We start from the raw sequence: 17,216 nt of genomic DNA, 5'->3' as shown, positions 1-17,216 counted from the left end.
ATGGACTCAATTACGAGATATAATAACAGTTACCTGCAGATAGTAAGGTCCATCCTTTTCAACAGGTTTATTTACAGTCTCTCTCTCCTCCTTTATGCTATGACTTTTTGTTTCAACATCGTTATCAGCAATAACAACAGGAATAATTCTCTCCACAGCACCATCAGTCGAGTCTGTGACCCTAAAACAAGACAAAAGTCTTTGTACAAACCTTTTATATAAGTTTGTTTAATGAAGAAGGAAAATAGTCCACAACTACTCTGTTTTGGGCGATTTAAAGTATAGTCCGAGTTCTTGTTTTTTTTTATCCAGGAATATAAGTTTAAAATAAGTTCCTAATATGTTTCGATTTGATCATTTGTCTTGTACTTCATTCAGGATTATCCAGATTAAACCTCTCAGAGAGTTGCCCCTCTCCCCAACTCCCTTCACTCCTTTTTCTTAATTTAATTTTTTTATTTATTTCTGTATTGTTCTCTAAAATATCATTTATTATGCTATACTTGAACGTTGTTGTACGCCTAATAGCTTTGGAGACATTTTTTAATCGCTGTAAATTAAAAACTCGTGTTATTATTATTAAGTTCAAATCAACTATTGTAGTTTTTTGAATGTTTTAAATTTATTAACAGTTAAAAACCCCACAAAACTAAATAAATAACTAGATAAATTAATACATTTTAATCAAAGAATTATCATTCCATGCATCAGTTTTCCGTATAAACAAGTTGGAATTTATGTTTGTATCATAGTTGATCAAAATCTGTTGATTTCTACTTGAGTTATCAAGCTAACAGACACACACACATATATATTACATGAATTTGAATGGATGATGTTTTAGGTCCCTGGGAACAACAAAGTAATAAAGTAAATCGGTCCCGGTACTAGGCATTACCATGAGACCTTTGGTATTCCCTGTACGGGGAATTCTCAAACCCTACATTACTCTCACATTTGGCAATACAGTATAGGAAACTATCAACTGCATTTTGGAAGTCCTACTCGAGTGTTGTTTCTTCAAGAGTGTGAATTGTTAATCACATTACCGGTATTCTATAGACTAGTATTTTAAAAAAGGTTTTGTAATTAAATAAAACTCTATTATAAATATATAGTTATGAAATACAAGGGACAAGCAGATTAATTAATGGATTTCTGCAGCAACGTGTAAAACATGAATGGCATGTTATAGCCTCTAGGTGTGTATGAGTTTACCTGGTGGAGGGACAACTAGACTTGCGTTTGGCCAATGACAGTTGTGCTCTAAACTCCGGCCGCAGCAGTCTCAGTACAGGTAGGGCAGATGCTCCCCCCTCGTCTCCTGCCTTCACTGACTCATCCGGCTGCGGCTCCTTCTGTTAACAGCATTGTATTGTTTTGCGTAAGTTTTGTTTAAAAATTCATTGATAAATACCCCCGCCACAGAAAAACCTGCAGACTAAGCTAATTTCCACTTGTCTGATTACATATTTACTAAGATATTACCATAAGTAAGACATATTTATTCCCTATTTAAATAACATTAGATTTAACGAGTGCTTAGGTTTGCTGCTACAGGGTAGGTAAACAGTGTTTTTTTGACCAAACAAAAAACCCATTTTTACCCCATAAAACCCCCCATAAACCCCTGTTCCCATGGTCCGATCATGCTGGTTCGCGAACTCGTTTGAATAAATTTAGGTTTACATGTTTATACCAAATTTCATCAAAATCGGATAATTTTTGTTTGAGTTATCATGCTAACGGACAAACATATATAAGAATTTGAACGGATGGTGTTTTTGGCCTCTGGGGACCTCAAAATGAAAAAGTAAATCGGTCCCGGGTCCAGGTCTTACCATGAGACCTACGGTAATAGCTTATTCCCTATATATAGGAAATTCGCTAAAAGGAAGGATAGTTACATGATTAAGTCAGGGTTTTCTTTGATTTTTTTATCAGGATCTACTGAAATCTTTTCTTTCTTCACTGGTTGTAGTTCACTGAGTAGAAAGTATGGTAAAATAAAATAAAATTTGTGTCAGTGACAATGACAATAAATTAAATTCCGTCAAGGAAAGAAGAATATGTTTGATACCTTTGTGATCCTAGATAAAAAATTGGGTGAAGGGTCAATTTATCTTAAATATTTTGACAATTTATCTTACACAGTGGCACCTCAATAACAAGACCCTCAATAGCAAGTCACCCTCCATAACAATTGTCATTATCAAATACCCTTGATATTGTATTAGGTACTCCTATTCACATGTTATTGCAAACCTCAATAAGAAGTCTACTGTGGTAACAAGTCTTATTTAATAATCCCCATAAGATACTTGCTATCGAGGTCAAGCTGTATAGATCAATTACATATACAATCAAATGTTCAGATGGACTCAAGTTACATTTAATATATTAAAAAAACAATAGAATACAACAAGTTTTTTAAATTAATACGAAACAAGTAATAATCAATTTAATCTTGTTGGTGTTTGTAGCCTAATTAGTAATTTTAAGTAATAAGCAAAAATAGATTGCCAACCTTTGCAATTTATTTAGTAAAATACCCCCGCCGCAGCAAACCTGCCGTCTAAGCGAATTTCCATTTGGCCGAATTGATTTTCAATTGATCTATTTAAATAACATTAGGTTTAATGAGTACCTAGGTTTGCTGCTACAAGGAAACTAATAAAGTAGTGTGTTTTTAGTAAAATATTGATAGCTTACTATAAAATAAATAAATTTGCCAGGTTTGATCAAAATATATCCATAAACAAGCAAACTACAACATTTTACAATATTCTCCATAAGAATAACATGGGAATTTTAAATTTACAATTTTTTTAGTTTTCTCCGTAACCAATAACCGTACAAAAACACTTTGATATACTGAATTGTTTGTTTTTTTAAGCTCTTTAAGAAGGTTTAGAGAAAAATTGGGAAATTTTGTGTTTTGAGGGTAAATAGTGAGAAAAACCAATTTTTACCCCATAAAACCCCCCATAAAACCCTGTTCCCATGGTCCGATCATGCTGGATCGCGAACTCATTCAAGTTTATCCCGCCTTACACCTTCAAACCAAATTTCATCAAAATCGGATAAAAATTACTCAAGTTATCGTGTTCACGGACACATATATATATATATAAATCTATATATATATATATATATATATATACATATATAAAAATTTGAACGAATGGTGTTTTTGGCCTCTGGGGACATTAAAATGAAAAAGTAAATCGGTCCCGGGCCTAAGTCTTACCATGAGACCTACGGTAATAGCTACTTCCCTATAGGGAAATTCGGTAAAATTACCAAATCAAAAAAGGGAATATTTATAATAGTCCAGTAAAATAAGACATTTTGGTATGCAAAAGGTCGGGTAGTTCTGATTTTTGGATATGTTGTTAGTATTGGGCCCATAACGTAAAATCCAAGTTATCCACCTCGAGATGCTGCCGCTCGCCGCGGGGCGCGCCACTTGTTATCGAAATATAAAAAATATGGCAATTCCTATTGTTTTTCACTCAATCTCGCGAACCACTCATTTTACCAAAAATTTTATATTATTACATTAAAGAAGAATAAATTTGTGACAGTTTAAGCCCAACAGCAAGTATGTAGCGTAAATAATGGTCAAAATACAGACCATCAAAATAAATAAATTTTCCAAAGACCGATACAAATTGTGGTTTTTTTCAATATTTCCACAATATAGTTGTTTGAAGCAAACTCCGTATTGATTAGAGAGTATGCCAGTGTATTTGCTATTAATATAAAATAAATGAAAGTATGAATAAAAATACCCCCACCTCAGCAAACCTGCAGACTAAGCGAATTTCCATTTGTTTGATTTGATTTTCACAAACCTATTTAAATAACATTAGGTTTAACTGGTGCCTAGGTTTGCTGCTACAGGGAGGGTAATACAGTATATAAAATAATAATAGTATGATAAGAAACAAATAAATTTACCCAATTTTATAAAAATGTGTCCATAAATAAGAAAAAAAACAATAATTAAAAAATCTTCGCTATTGGAACAACTTGAGGTATTTTAATTTACATTTTTTAATTTTCTCCGTAACCAATAACTGTAAAAAAACATTTTAATGTACTAAATTATTTGTTTTTAAGCTCTACAAAATGGTCTAGAGATACATTGTAAATTTGTATGTTTTAAGGGTCAAAAATACGAAAAACCCGTTCTTAACAAAAAACCCCATAAAGCAACCGTTCCCATGGCCTGATCAAATCAAATAATCTGTTTTATCTCCAAAAATTGTTTACAATATATACATATACAAAATACGAACAATAGTCCCGCATAGGCCGTAAAAGACCTGTGCGCGGGATGAACTCTATTACAAATCAAATTAGAAATACTCTTAAAAATTAAAACTAAATTAATCAAAATACTATTTACAACTAAGCTATGAGACAGCTACAGGAACAGTTAATGCTAAGTAAAAGGTAGTCGAGTGAATGGAGTTGCAGTTACTAATGTCTGTACGCTAAATACTGTTTGATGTACTTGTGTATTTATTATTGTTATGTATTGTATACTGAACTGATAAGTGTCTCAGACTGATCGAGCCCAATCTCCGACAGCCAACTGCTTACCGAACGTTTATAAACTGGAAGAGATACCTGTAGATCTCTCTGATAATATATTCCTATACAAACAATTTGCAATATAAAAAGCATTGGTAAGGTTTGCAGACTTGAAAACTCGAGGTATACCTATATTTACAGCTCCGGGTGGGATAGTTATGTGTGATTGGCGTCACTATCAAATCTTGATTGGAGTAGGTATATACAAGTAAAGTTTCGATAAAAAGTTGACGCACCGAAAGTAATTGAGTGTTTTTTTAATAATAAATTTGTAGGGAAACGCCTATTGAATTAAAAAGCTATTTTAATAATTAGTTTTTGTATGACAAACAGTGGCTTTAAAATATTCCTCCCCATACTATAATTCCATATTGATGTACCGATTGGACAAATGCATAGTATAACATTTTTATTTCATTAATGTTAAGAATTTCGCGTACGTTTCTAAAACATAAATTAATTTCCTACGTTTTGTCTTATACTTCGATGATCATGCTTCGCGAACTCGTTTTAATAAATGTAGGTTTACATGCCGAAAAACAGACCTTCAAAATATACCTTCAACGGCAAAACTACTCTTCCCAAAGCTGTCAAATGTTTATACATAAACATTTAAGCTAAGCTTTGGGTACAATACTTTCACATGAAAACAAAATAAAACAGTTTAACATAGTTAACAGTTTATTGAGGCTGAAAGATCAGGCAAATAAGATCTTCCAATTACAATCACTCTACAGATCTTCCATGCAGCGGGTAATTTTTCCATGCCAAGTGCGCCCATCTATACAGGACATGCTGAATATGAATTGAAATAAAGGATTGATATTAAAGAACAAAAAAATTCACAAAGATCGGAAATTTCACTACAAGACGTACAGACAAGTTCTAGTGTGGAATTTGGTCTGATTAGGCCATCGAACAGGCCTCATAAAGACAATGAAAAGCTCTGGTGGATTGACTCGGGGACGAGGGATAACAGACAAAATGTTGTAACTTGATGGGCGCTTGGGATGATCCGTCCTCATCAAATCTGTAGGAAGTTGAGAAATATTATAAAAAATGACGTTAGTTGAACATTAACAGTGAGCAACATGTTGACGTGCGCCATTCTCGCATTGCTCGAGACAACGAAATTGATGAAAAGATTCAATAGTGGTTTCCTCAACACACACCATTCAATATAAATGATATGCTGATTATTAGCAAATTTCCCTTATAGGGAATACGCTATTACAGTAGGTCTAATGGTAAGACCTAGGACCCGGGACCGATTTACTTTTTTCATTTTGGTATTCCAAGAGGCCAAAAATACTGTTGGTTCAAATTGTTATAACATATATAAATATATATATACCGGGAGTCCGAAAAAGACTCCATAGTTTTAAACATACCTCACGATACTATTGTTCAATTGGATGAGTAATAATCATTTCGTGCTGTGTAGAGTATACTTCAAAGTTTTAGTTTCGTACCTTGGCAATGAGTTGCGTACACCTATTTGACCTTGAACATAGTTTTGGTAATTAATTATAATACAAATAATAAAATATTAATGATAAAAATGAGTAAAAATAGCTTGCATGTCTGCAGGGCTACAAATGGTTCGCATATAGGGGTGTGATAGTGTTAAAATAACTTTTATTTTATTACCTTTCATTTAATGTATCAGCATAGCCTTCTCTATGGTATCAGTCGTTGAACAGTAGTTTGTATCTAGTACAGTAAATAAATAAATTTTCAAACTAGGTAAGTTTTTTGGAGACCCTGTATCCAAAAAAAACTAAAGATTTTACAAAACTGTATCCAAAAAAGTAATTATCGTCCGTTAGCACGATGATTCCCAAAAATCATCCGATTTAGTGGAATTTGGTAGAAACATTACTTTTATTTGTGAATCAAGAGATGGACTATTTATCATTTACTTTGTATTGTAAGTGACTTAGCCTATTGCTTTTGCTTAATGGCCTATATAAATCATTAAATCATGCACACGTACATTTATTTATTAAAACAAGTTCGCAAAGCATGATCGGCATGATAGGAACGGTTGCTTTATAGGTATTTTGCCGGTAAGAATATTTTTTTTTTCATTTTTAACCCTCAAAACATACGATTTAACAATTGTATCTTTAAAGAATTTTGTACAGCTTAAAAACAAATAATTTAGTACATTAACATGTTTTTTACAGTTATTGGTTACGGAGAAAATTAAAAAATGTAAATAAAAAAATCTCAAGTTATTCCAATAGCGAAGATTTTTAATTATTGTTTTTTTTCCTTATTTATAGACACATTTTTATGAAATTGGGTAAATTAATTTGTTTTTTATGATACTATTATTCTTTTATATACTATATTACCCTCCCTGTAGCAGCAAACCTAGGCACCAGTTAAACCTAATGTTATTTAAATAGGTTTGTGAAAATCAAATCAAGCAAATGGAAATTCGCTTAGTCTGCAGGTTTGCTGAGGTGGGGGTATTTTTATTCATACTTTCATTTAATTTCTATTAATAGCAAATAAACTGGCATACTCTCTAAATCAATACGGTGTTTGCTTCAAACAACTATATTGTGGAAATATTGAAAAACCCACAATTTTTATCGGTCTTTGGAAAATTTATTTATTTTGATAGTCTGTATTTTGACCATTATTTACGCTACATACTTGCTGTTGGGCTTAAACTGTCACAAATTTATTCTTCTTTAATGTAATAATATAAAATTTTCGATAAAATCATTGGTTCGCGAGATTGAATGAAAAACAATAGGAATTGCCATATTTTTTTATATTTAGATAACAAGTGGCGCGCCCCGTGGCGAGCGGCAGTATCACGAGGTGGATAACTTGGATTTTATGTTATGGGCCCAATACTAACAACATATCCAAAAATCAGAACTACCCGACCTTTTGCACAGCAACCCCATATTTTCTGACAGATTTACTGGACTATAAAGCTTTTAAGCTTTTCTACACCTTTTCCAAAACTATTACTTAATGAATATGCCATATTGTTTACACAACATTTTTTTTTTAAGTTTGTTGATACAAATATGATTTGGAGATCCTTTATCAATAAAATAATTTGTTACCATCGATGAATTATATTTTAATACTGAGTTTGGATGAACATGCCCTATAAAAACATTATTTCATACATATGGACATAGCCAAATTTAAACCTAGTAAAATCCAAAACAATATTACAGAGATATAAAATGACACGATCAAATATAAATAATAAGTAAACTATTGATGAATTAATATTAATAATGTGTAAAACATACCCTGAGAGTTGCAGGCATTGCTCTACTATGCTTGTCTACACAAGTAAACAACCACCACTGAGCCTATTCTATGAGATAACGACCAAGGTTCCTTATCAGCACAGTTTTCAATTCAAAACCTGTACCACTTTACTAGTAGGAAATCATCTTCATCAAACCTCTACTCTACAACTACTGGAACATTTAATCAGCTGATTTATGTGTTTATGAGTTTAATTTTGTTGAAATTTGATATCCTTTAATTGTTTGGTTGTCAAAGTTAAAATATAATTATTTAATGCATGTTATTTATTGCTGTTTTGATATCTAAATAAATCTTTTAAATGTTAAATTTTATGTTATTTATGTTTCCATTTATTTACTAAGAAGAATTGTTTCAACATCTTTAGTTTTGTAAGGGATTGGATATACTGTAGTAGACTCCACACTGTATTTAAAAGGTAGAATAGAAGTAGAAAAAAACAACAGTGAGGCAGACTTGAACAAGAAAACAAGGAAGGCAAAAGTTTGTGAGAAGGACTGACTGACTGGGGACAAAGTACATTGTTAATTATCAACCAGTTTTCTCCATGAGCTGCAGACAATCCAAAATTTATGGCTTTTACAAACAAGTTATTCACTTTTGTAACCTAACATGTTTTGATTTTTCTAAATAAAAGATTTTGAAAAAAAAAATAAATAAAATGGAGTAAAAAACAACTGGTATTTAATTGTTGAAAACTAATGATCAAGTCTAGCATATAACCAGACTCACTTCTCATCTTAGCAAAAGAAAGAGTAAATCACAACAATAGTTGATAGCACGGTTAGATGAATTTGATAAAATGTGATACCTCTTTGTCTACAGACACAATAAGACAATCATTTTGCACAGTTCTTATATTTAAACTAGAACAATGCATTTATTATCTTTTGAGAAGCTTAAATAGGCTTATGAGATTTAACATACAGTAATTTAACTCAAATATTACAATTGGATACTAATTAATTTTGTTGAATGACTTGGTTACCGAATAAAATTAAAGAGATAACCTCTATAAAACAAAGATTGTTATGGCCGACAATAATATTAATCATTGCTACCGTTACTTTAGACCGTTAACTTTTAGACCTCAGTAAGGCCTTCGATTCGGTCTTACATACAATTCTTTTGCAGAAATTAGAGTTTTATGGAATAATGGAGCACAAACTAAATTTTTTTAAATCATACCTCTGTGGAAGACTACAATTTGTTAATTTAGGAAAACATAGGTCAAATTTTAAGGAGGTCCTTGCTGGGGTTCCTCAAGGGTCAGTGCTGGGTCCGGTTTTGTTTATTCTCTATATTAATGATTTGCCAAACTCCATACCTTACAAAACAATTTTATATGCTGACGACACAACCTTCATCTCATCAGCTGACAACTTTTACTCTGCAAACCAAAGTATAGAAAACGCCATTGAATTGGGTAAGCTGTGGTTTGAAAGTAATTTTCTGGAAATAAATCATGATAAAACAGAAAAAATTTGTTTTACTTTGCGTAATCTTGAAGCAGACAATGCAGTTTCTGTCAAACTACTCGGAATATCCATAGACTCTAAACTCACTTGGGAAACACATACCAATAATACCATTTCAAAATTGTCAAGAGTATGTTGTTTGATAAGAAAACTTAAAAATTGTGTTTCTAAAACAACACTTCTAATTGTTTACCACAGTTTATTTCACTCACACTTGCTGTATGGCAATATACTGTGGGGTAATAGCTCAGGAGCTCACCGGGTCTTTACATGGCAAAAGAAGGCTCTCAGAATTATGTTTGAAATTCCGGATAGGGTTAGTTGCAAAGCATTTTTTGCTGAAAATAAAATCATGACACTCTCTAATATTTTCATTTTTTTACAATTTAGTTTCCGTTAAAGAGAATCTGAATAAATTTGTTCCTTGCAACTCAATCCATGGGTATATCACCAGACAATCAAAAGATTTATATATTCCTCAAGCCAGGCTATCAAAATTTATCAAAAGTTATAAATATTTGCAAATAAAACTATTTAATAAACTTCCAATATATTTTAGAAATCAGGAAAGTATTCATTTGTATAGGTCAAAATTATCAGATTGGCTTACAAGTCGTGCTTTTTATTCAGTTGATGAGTTTTTGCAGAATGAAGATTTTTCAACGCTTAAATGTGAGGCCAAGCAGTCTTGATGATTCTTTGTTCTTGTTATGGTCTTTTCCCTGTTAATTTTAAAGTTTTTATTATTACTGATGTTTTATCCTTTTAAGATTCTTTTAACTTTATTTTAACATTTTCTGTAGAATATTTAATATTTTATATAACATATGTAACAAAACATGTTGACCTTGTCTATTGTAATGTTTATATTACCAAACGACAATAAAGATTTATTATTATTATTAGTTATTTTGTCAATGAAGGAATAGGTAATAACATGGTTGTTTTTAAATGTTTTAGCAATATTAAAAATATTTGTTTAAATGTATAAATCACTTAAGTATGAAAACAAACAGTAAACTGCTTGTAAACCACGTACTGTATGGTAAAATAAAAACAAATCTGAAGTCAAAATACAATACAGTATAAATGAAAACCAAACTTATGGTACAATATTAGAATCTTGAAACAAATGAATATCGCAAAAAGATAATTTAGCAAAAAGGGAAATTTCAATCAAGGAGTAAGTTAAAGTTTGTTCCAATTTTGATCTGGGCCTACTTCTGCGTTTAGGGGTGCTGGTGTTAGTAGTGTGGGGTGGGGTGGTGGTCATCGTCCTCATCTTCGAGGTCCGTCACACGAAATCCACATTTTTTTAAACAGTTAGAAACAGTTTTGTCGGTCACGTTAGACCAGGCCTTGTTAATCATAAACATTGCATTTAAAGCATTGATTTTAGTCAGTACATCTTGATCCATATTTGTCAAAAACTGCCAAACAACCTCTTTCTTTGGTTCACTTAAAAATGTGTAATAATTGCCTGGTCAAGTGGTTGGAGCTTTGGTGTGGTGTTTGGGGGATGAAATTGGACTGAGATGGTTGACAAGTTTGGAACAGTTCCGTGTGCACTACAATTGTCAATAAACAGGAGGATGTTTTTTGTCTTTCTCAAAATAATAACAGAGGAAGGAAGAGGGTTGGGAGAGGGTTTCATTTTGAGAAAAACTTCTGTTTGTTTTGAAAACTACATACAATGGAGGTTAAAATCATGAGAAAATTGTCTTATAGTGGTCGCATTCATCTTGTAGAGGTTTTGGGCCAAGAATATTCGTAGTGTAGAGGTTAATCAGTCCAAGCCCATGTCACAAACAAGTTCGTCATATGGAGGTTTTTAACCTAATTACTACGTTGTACAGAGGTGTTTTTAGCATTGGCCTTTACGAAAGTTTCAAGTGGATTAAAAAAATTTGTCTTATCGAGGAATTTTACCGAGGTTCATACTAACAAGGTTCGACTGTATTGTAAACATAAATTTGGTTAACAACTTGAAAGTACATTTAAACATTTTATGTAGGCCAATATTAAATATATTATTTTACTTAAACTTTAAATCGGCTGTATACAGACATAAAAGTCAAATCCTAATAAATAATGTGCTGGAATGATTAAAAGGAAATTAATTGTCAGAGAAAAGCAATTTTAAAAATACTAGAAAAAACAATGCAATATGTTACTTATTTATTTCTCTGAGTTGACTATAGATAATACTAATTCCAACTAGGATGAAGTTACATTTTAATTTATGAGAAGATCGTTATATACAGGGTTTCCTGTAAGTAAGTGCAAAGAATTTTTGTCTGAATTGGGTCAAAATGAAACAAAAATTAGGGATACATTTACAAAAATTGCCTCGTTGCCATATATCTGCTATTTTGTTTTTATGTTTTCAATTTATTTCTCAAAAACTGTTTAAGATATCTTTATAAAACTTGGTAAACAAGTTTAGGTAAAAAACTTGCACTTTCATAACTTTTAAATAATGTAACCCATAAGGTTATTACTGCATTAAAAGTTTGAAAAATAGGTTGAAACTGTGTCAAGGTCCGAGTTTTCAGAATCAAAACATTGAACCAAATTAAATGTATGTAATTTTCTTTGATATCTTTTAATCAGCTGACAAAAGATCTGGAATCTGATCCCGTGTTCAGGTGACTTAACAAATAATTACAACTAACAATATAACCAACAATACCTCTCACAAGCTCTAGTCAATTATTCTTGTTGTTGTTGCCAAAATATCACTACTTTATGTTATCTATTCGATAAAATTTTCATTGTTTGCCAGACCACATTGTCTCAATTTATCTAAAACAATCATTCACTGCCGATTCTAATTATTATTGTTATCACTATTTCCTGTTACTTTTGTTATTATTGATATAGTACTAATTTATTACTTGTTATTCTTTTTATAATGTTCTTACTGTTACCACTTAGTACTGTTAGGCTATATAAATATTTAGCCATCTTGTTAACATTGTATCCATTTTGTAACTGTTGTAAACAGTTGGGAAATAAATAATAAAATACACAAAAGTTGGAATACACAACAGAGAGTAGTAGTCAAGTATATGCCTCAGTGTTTCGGATTGGTCGGCCATGATGCTTTAGTCTCATTGGTGGAGTCATTGCGAACTGTGTGATTAGTATTCCATTGTGTAAGCTATTTACCCTACATCTTATATAGGTTTTTGTGTTTTGTGATTAGTTATTTTTGCATTTTGTATCATGACTTGACTGCTATACAGTGCATATACTTGACTGATACTCTCTGTAGTGTATTCCAACTTAGGTTTGGCTTTTGTGTATTGTTAGTTGTAATGTGTTAGTTATCATTTTTCAACCGGGGACAGGATCAGATTCCAGATCCCGAAACATTGGCAAGGACAAATTGACATCTCTCAAAGGCAATGGTGCGATTTTGTTGTCCATTCAAGGAATGGCGAGTTATTTATTGAGCGGATCTCAAAAGATGAAACATTGTGGCAGATGCACAACTTGCCTAAATTATAGTTAAATTTTATAAGGAATGCTGTAATGGTGTGGATACTAACTTAATAATTAAGGGGTCTGCGGGTCAGACTTTTTGGCTCGGGTCGGGTCGGGCCAAAAATCAATAATCATTGGATTTTTTTGTTTTAACTTCTACCTATCTGTATTTATAACATTACTTGATAGTAAATTATTAAACAAAATGTCATTTATGTATATTATTTCATTTTCATATCATATTGACAGCTTGTGAATTGCCTCAACTGCAAGAAAGAAGAAAAAAAAATTATCAAGACATTCTTTCTCATTTTTATAACTATTGAAATAACTAAATGGCTAAATTACAACAAGTTTTTAATAGAACTTAATATAAAAAGATTATAAACAAATCAATTAACATATGACAATTTTAGGGCCTGTTGACTGGCTTCAAGACTGCAAGCAAGAAGAAAATAAAAATTTTATGTTTCCACCATGCAATATGTTTCATTCATTTCCTGCCTCCTAACCTCCTTAAGTATAAAAACCTCACATTTGCAATACTAATACTTTGATATTCAAATTTTTTTAAGCTCTTTAAAAAGAATTAGAGAGAAATTGGGAAATTTTATGTTTTGAGGTTCAAAAATGAGAAAATCTAATTTTTACCCCGTAAAACAATATTCCCATGGTCCGATTATGCTGGTTCGCGAATTCATTCAAGTTTATCCCGCCTTACACCTACCAAATTGGACAAAAAATACTCAAGTTATTGCGATCAGAGACACATATATACCTATATATATAAATTTTAAAGAATAGTGTCTTTGGCCTCTGGGGACATCAAAATGAAAAAGTAAATCAGTCCCGGGCCTAGGTCTTACCGTGCCACCTACGGTAATAGCTACAGGTAACAGCTATAGGGAAATTAACTAAAAATAAAAATATATAAAATAAAATATAAAAACACCTTAAAGTTTTAAGAATAATAGTTGTGGTAATTATTCTGCATGACCACTTTCATTCTGAATGATTTAAGACTAAAACCACTGAAATCGGTGACATTGGTGTCAATCAATAACGATTTTTGTATTTTTACATAACTTAAACTCTATCTAAACCTGTGCGGAGGAAGTGAGTGGAACTTTCAAAAAATACTTTGGTTCCTAATAACATACTATCACCACACAAAAAATCTGCTAGTTATTAATTTGTTCAATTTTTTTTACCTAAAGTGCCTGGGCTACTATGTGTAGATATCCACAAACAATGATTGTCTTTTACACAAATTTTCAATAAGTTTTTGGCATGGGCTTCATTTTGGGCACCAAGGGCACCCCCCATAACATAACCTAAAACATTAAATGTTTTATTTCAGACTTATAAGAAATTTGAACTCACATGTGGTGTCGTTGCCGCTGAGCTGCCGTGAGACCGGCGTGTGTAGAAGCCCTGCGCTAGAGCACCGGGACCATACAGTCTTTCCACCCGTTGTAAGATGAACGATGATGTTTGCGAAGGAACTTCTTTACTGTGTGACAGTGCACTTGATGTGTCTACACAAACATCACAGTGAACTTTAATAGACTTTTGCTTCGTTTTTGATATAAAAATTGCTTAACATTGATTGCTTTTTTAACCTCAAAATTTCAGATACCTTTTTAACTCAATATACAGTGTGTAAATTAAGTCTGGCACACATTTTTTATCTTTTTTACTCTTTGTAGATAGAAGGAATTAATTTGCGGGACTGAGTAAGAACAAATGTTTGGCACTTTTTCATCATTTTGAAAAAGATTCCCCTTATGGGTAAGGTGGGGGTGTGGGGTAACTAAAAATTTTCAAATGACAACCCCCAGGATACAAAAAAAATTTCAGACACATCGTTAAATTTGTCTTCCAAATACCTTTAAAATGAGGGGTCACAAGATGGGGGTTGTCATTTGAAAATGTTTAGTTACCCCCCACCCCCACCTTACCCTTAAGGGGAATTATTTTTCAAAATGATGAAAAAGTGCCAAACATTTGTTCTTACTCAGTCCCGCAAATTAATTCCTTCTATGTACAAAGAGTAAAAAAGATAAGAAATGTGCGCCATACCTAATTTACCCGTTCAACCCTAAGTACATTTTAAACCGCCATCTTGGATAGGGTGCAAAAAAAATTTTTCAGACACATCTTTGGATTTGTCTTCCAATGACCTTTAAAATGAGGGGTCACAAGATGGGGGTTGTCATTTGAAAATTTTTAGTTACCCCCCACCCCCACCTTACCCTTAAGAGTGGGCAGTAGCAGTCGGCCATATTGGATTGATGCCCCATAAGAACAATGTAATCTTTTGAACCATATAGCGCCGTTATTTTTAAACATAGAACTACGTTTGATGTGTCATTGGAAAGAGAATACAAATCTACAGGGGGTTTGCTTTTTATTTTTTTGATTAAAGAAATATTAAAATAATTATAGCAAAAATACGCTTGTTTAAGTTTACAAATTTGTGGAGGATTTTCTAAAGGAATATTTGAAATTCGAAAAAGCAAACCCCCTACAAAATTTAATTATCTATCGAATAAAGTTTGTTTCAAGAAGATCCGACGTAAACTGTGCACGTGATATGGTTTAAGAAAATGCATGTTTTTGCTGCGCGTCGCGGCGGTATTTCGGCGTAGTAGTCTGGCAGATCTCCGTGAGATAGCAGCACGCTCGCGCATTTGGCGGGAGTTCAAATCAGGTTATTATGGTTCTACATTCATCATGCGCTACTAATTTTATAGCTTTTTTGATTTAATGTGGAACAAATATTGTTACGAAATTATTGTTATGATTATTGTTGTCATAGTTATAGTTATTGAAAGAAAGGAAATGAACTGGGGACAGTAAGAAATGGCGTGGTGTTGAATACATTTTAAATTTGAATACACGTATAAAATATGTTATAAATTTATCAAATACTATTTCTTAGTTCTATACTGATATAAGTACAAAACCAAAATGTGTACAATCAATATAAATGATATGCCAGAGCCTTCCTGTCCCACGCAATGATTGGAAACGAGATACAGTTTAGTATAAATATAAAATCTTTAAATACAATATATACATTTAAGGCATTAAATTATATTCGTTTCATGTGATAACGGGCAAATTTCATAATTTAACTAATATTTACAGATGTATTTGAGCGAATTAGTCTGATGGTATAAACAATTGTTATATTTATAAAATAAAATTTTAAATGCCTAAAATTCAATTATATAATTTATAATTATAAAATCAAACTGTCATAACCTATCCAAACTATAAACTATAACGATAATGAAGAAATCGAATCATAAAGTTTGTGCCTCCGGAGGTTTCGAGCCGGTAACCTTTAGAACGTTTCTCCGGTGCGATAACCACTACACCACCGAGACATGATGCAATTCTGTGGGGAACGCAATCTCCTAAGCCTCTAGGTCGATCACAGCATAGATAGCAACCCTACCCCCCACCTTGGCCGACATCTCGGCCGTACACACTGTAACCACGAGACACATTGCACTCGCCCCACCCCTACACCTTGTATTTCTTATTTTCGCAAGTCACGTGATAATGTTGAAAAAACGCGCCAATTCCATCCTAGACATTATTGTGAACTGTGAGGTTATGTTGTAGGCTAGCAACCTATTTAGTCTGCTGTATCCACAAGTCCAGTGACGTTTAGAGTTCCCTAGTAATAATTCGTAGTTCTACTGACTTACAAATGTAGAAAGTCATTTCGTGTGTTTCTTTTTATTTACGGGTGTGGTATTATAGGAAATAAAAAACGACCGTTGCGAAGAAAGGTAAAAAACAGAGGTGGTGAAAGGTTGGCTGAGTGGAGAGTATTGAGAGATTTTGGTGTTGTGGGAAGTAGAAAAAGAAAACTAAGTAGTGATGTTGATGAACTGATTGCTGATGAGGCGATGAGTTACCTCTATGGCCCGGCGCATATTGAGACGCAGTCGGAGCAGCGCAGGGCAGTGTTTTGTAAACCGCATGTTCGCTAGGAAACGCGCATATTATGGCGCAGCGCAGGGCAGGGCAGGGCAGTCCCGCACGTGGACTGCGCGCACATGTGGTCGAGTACAAGTGTCTGTGTCGCATTGCTCACCTGCGCCGGGTTTACGCTTTACTAGTGTTTTGTGACGGATCTAGAGGATAATTAATAGAAATTGTGCATTTTTATCCAGTTTTTACGTTACCAGTCATAAGGTATTATATTGTCTGTGGTCATAGTAACAAATAGTAATTGCAAGAATGAAATTTGGGAGAAAATACGAAAAACATTAAACATTGCCAATTTTTTCGCCCTTTCTTTCTTGTTCTCTTGTGAAG

The 17,216-nt window shown here is 32.7% G+C and overlaps 1 protein-coding gene across 2 annotated transcripts in view; it reads right to left on the bottom strand.

Annotated features, from left to right (window-relative positions):
- Nucleotides 1-17,216, bottom strand: part of LOC129005631 (uncharacterized) — a 44,435-nt gene that overhangs the window by 4,651 nt on the left and 22,568 nt on the right. For both annotated transcript variants that reach the window (XM_054434589.1, XM_054434590.1), the window contains exons 7-9: nt 14,262-14,416; nt 1,219-1,358; nt 34-181 (exon numbers count right to left, since the gene is read on the bottom strand). In XM_054434589.1, the coding sequence (XP_054290564.1) occupies nt 34-181; nt 1,219-1,358; nt 14,262-14,416 (443 nt within the window). The remainder of the gene's footprint in view (nt 1-33; nt 182-1,218; nt 1,359-14,261; nt 14,417-17,216) is intronic.

Source organism: Macrosteles quadrilineatus, unplaced genomic scaffold (genome assembly GCF_028750875.1).
Source record: "Macrosteles quadrilineatus isolate MER2022 unplaced genomic scaffold, UCM_ALF_1.0 Scaffold_28__1_contigs__length_1566739, whole genome shotgun sequence".
NCBI lineage: Eukaryota > Metazoa > Arthropoda > Insecta > Hemiptera > Cicadellidae > Macrosteles > Macrosteles quadrilineatus.
Note: the sequence above shows the minus strand (reverse complement) of the source record. Positions and strands in the feature narration are given on the sequence as shown.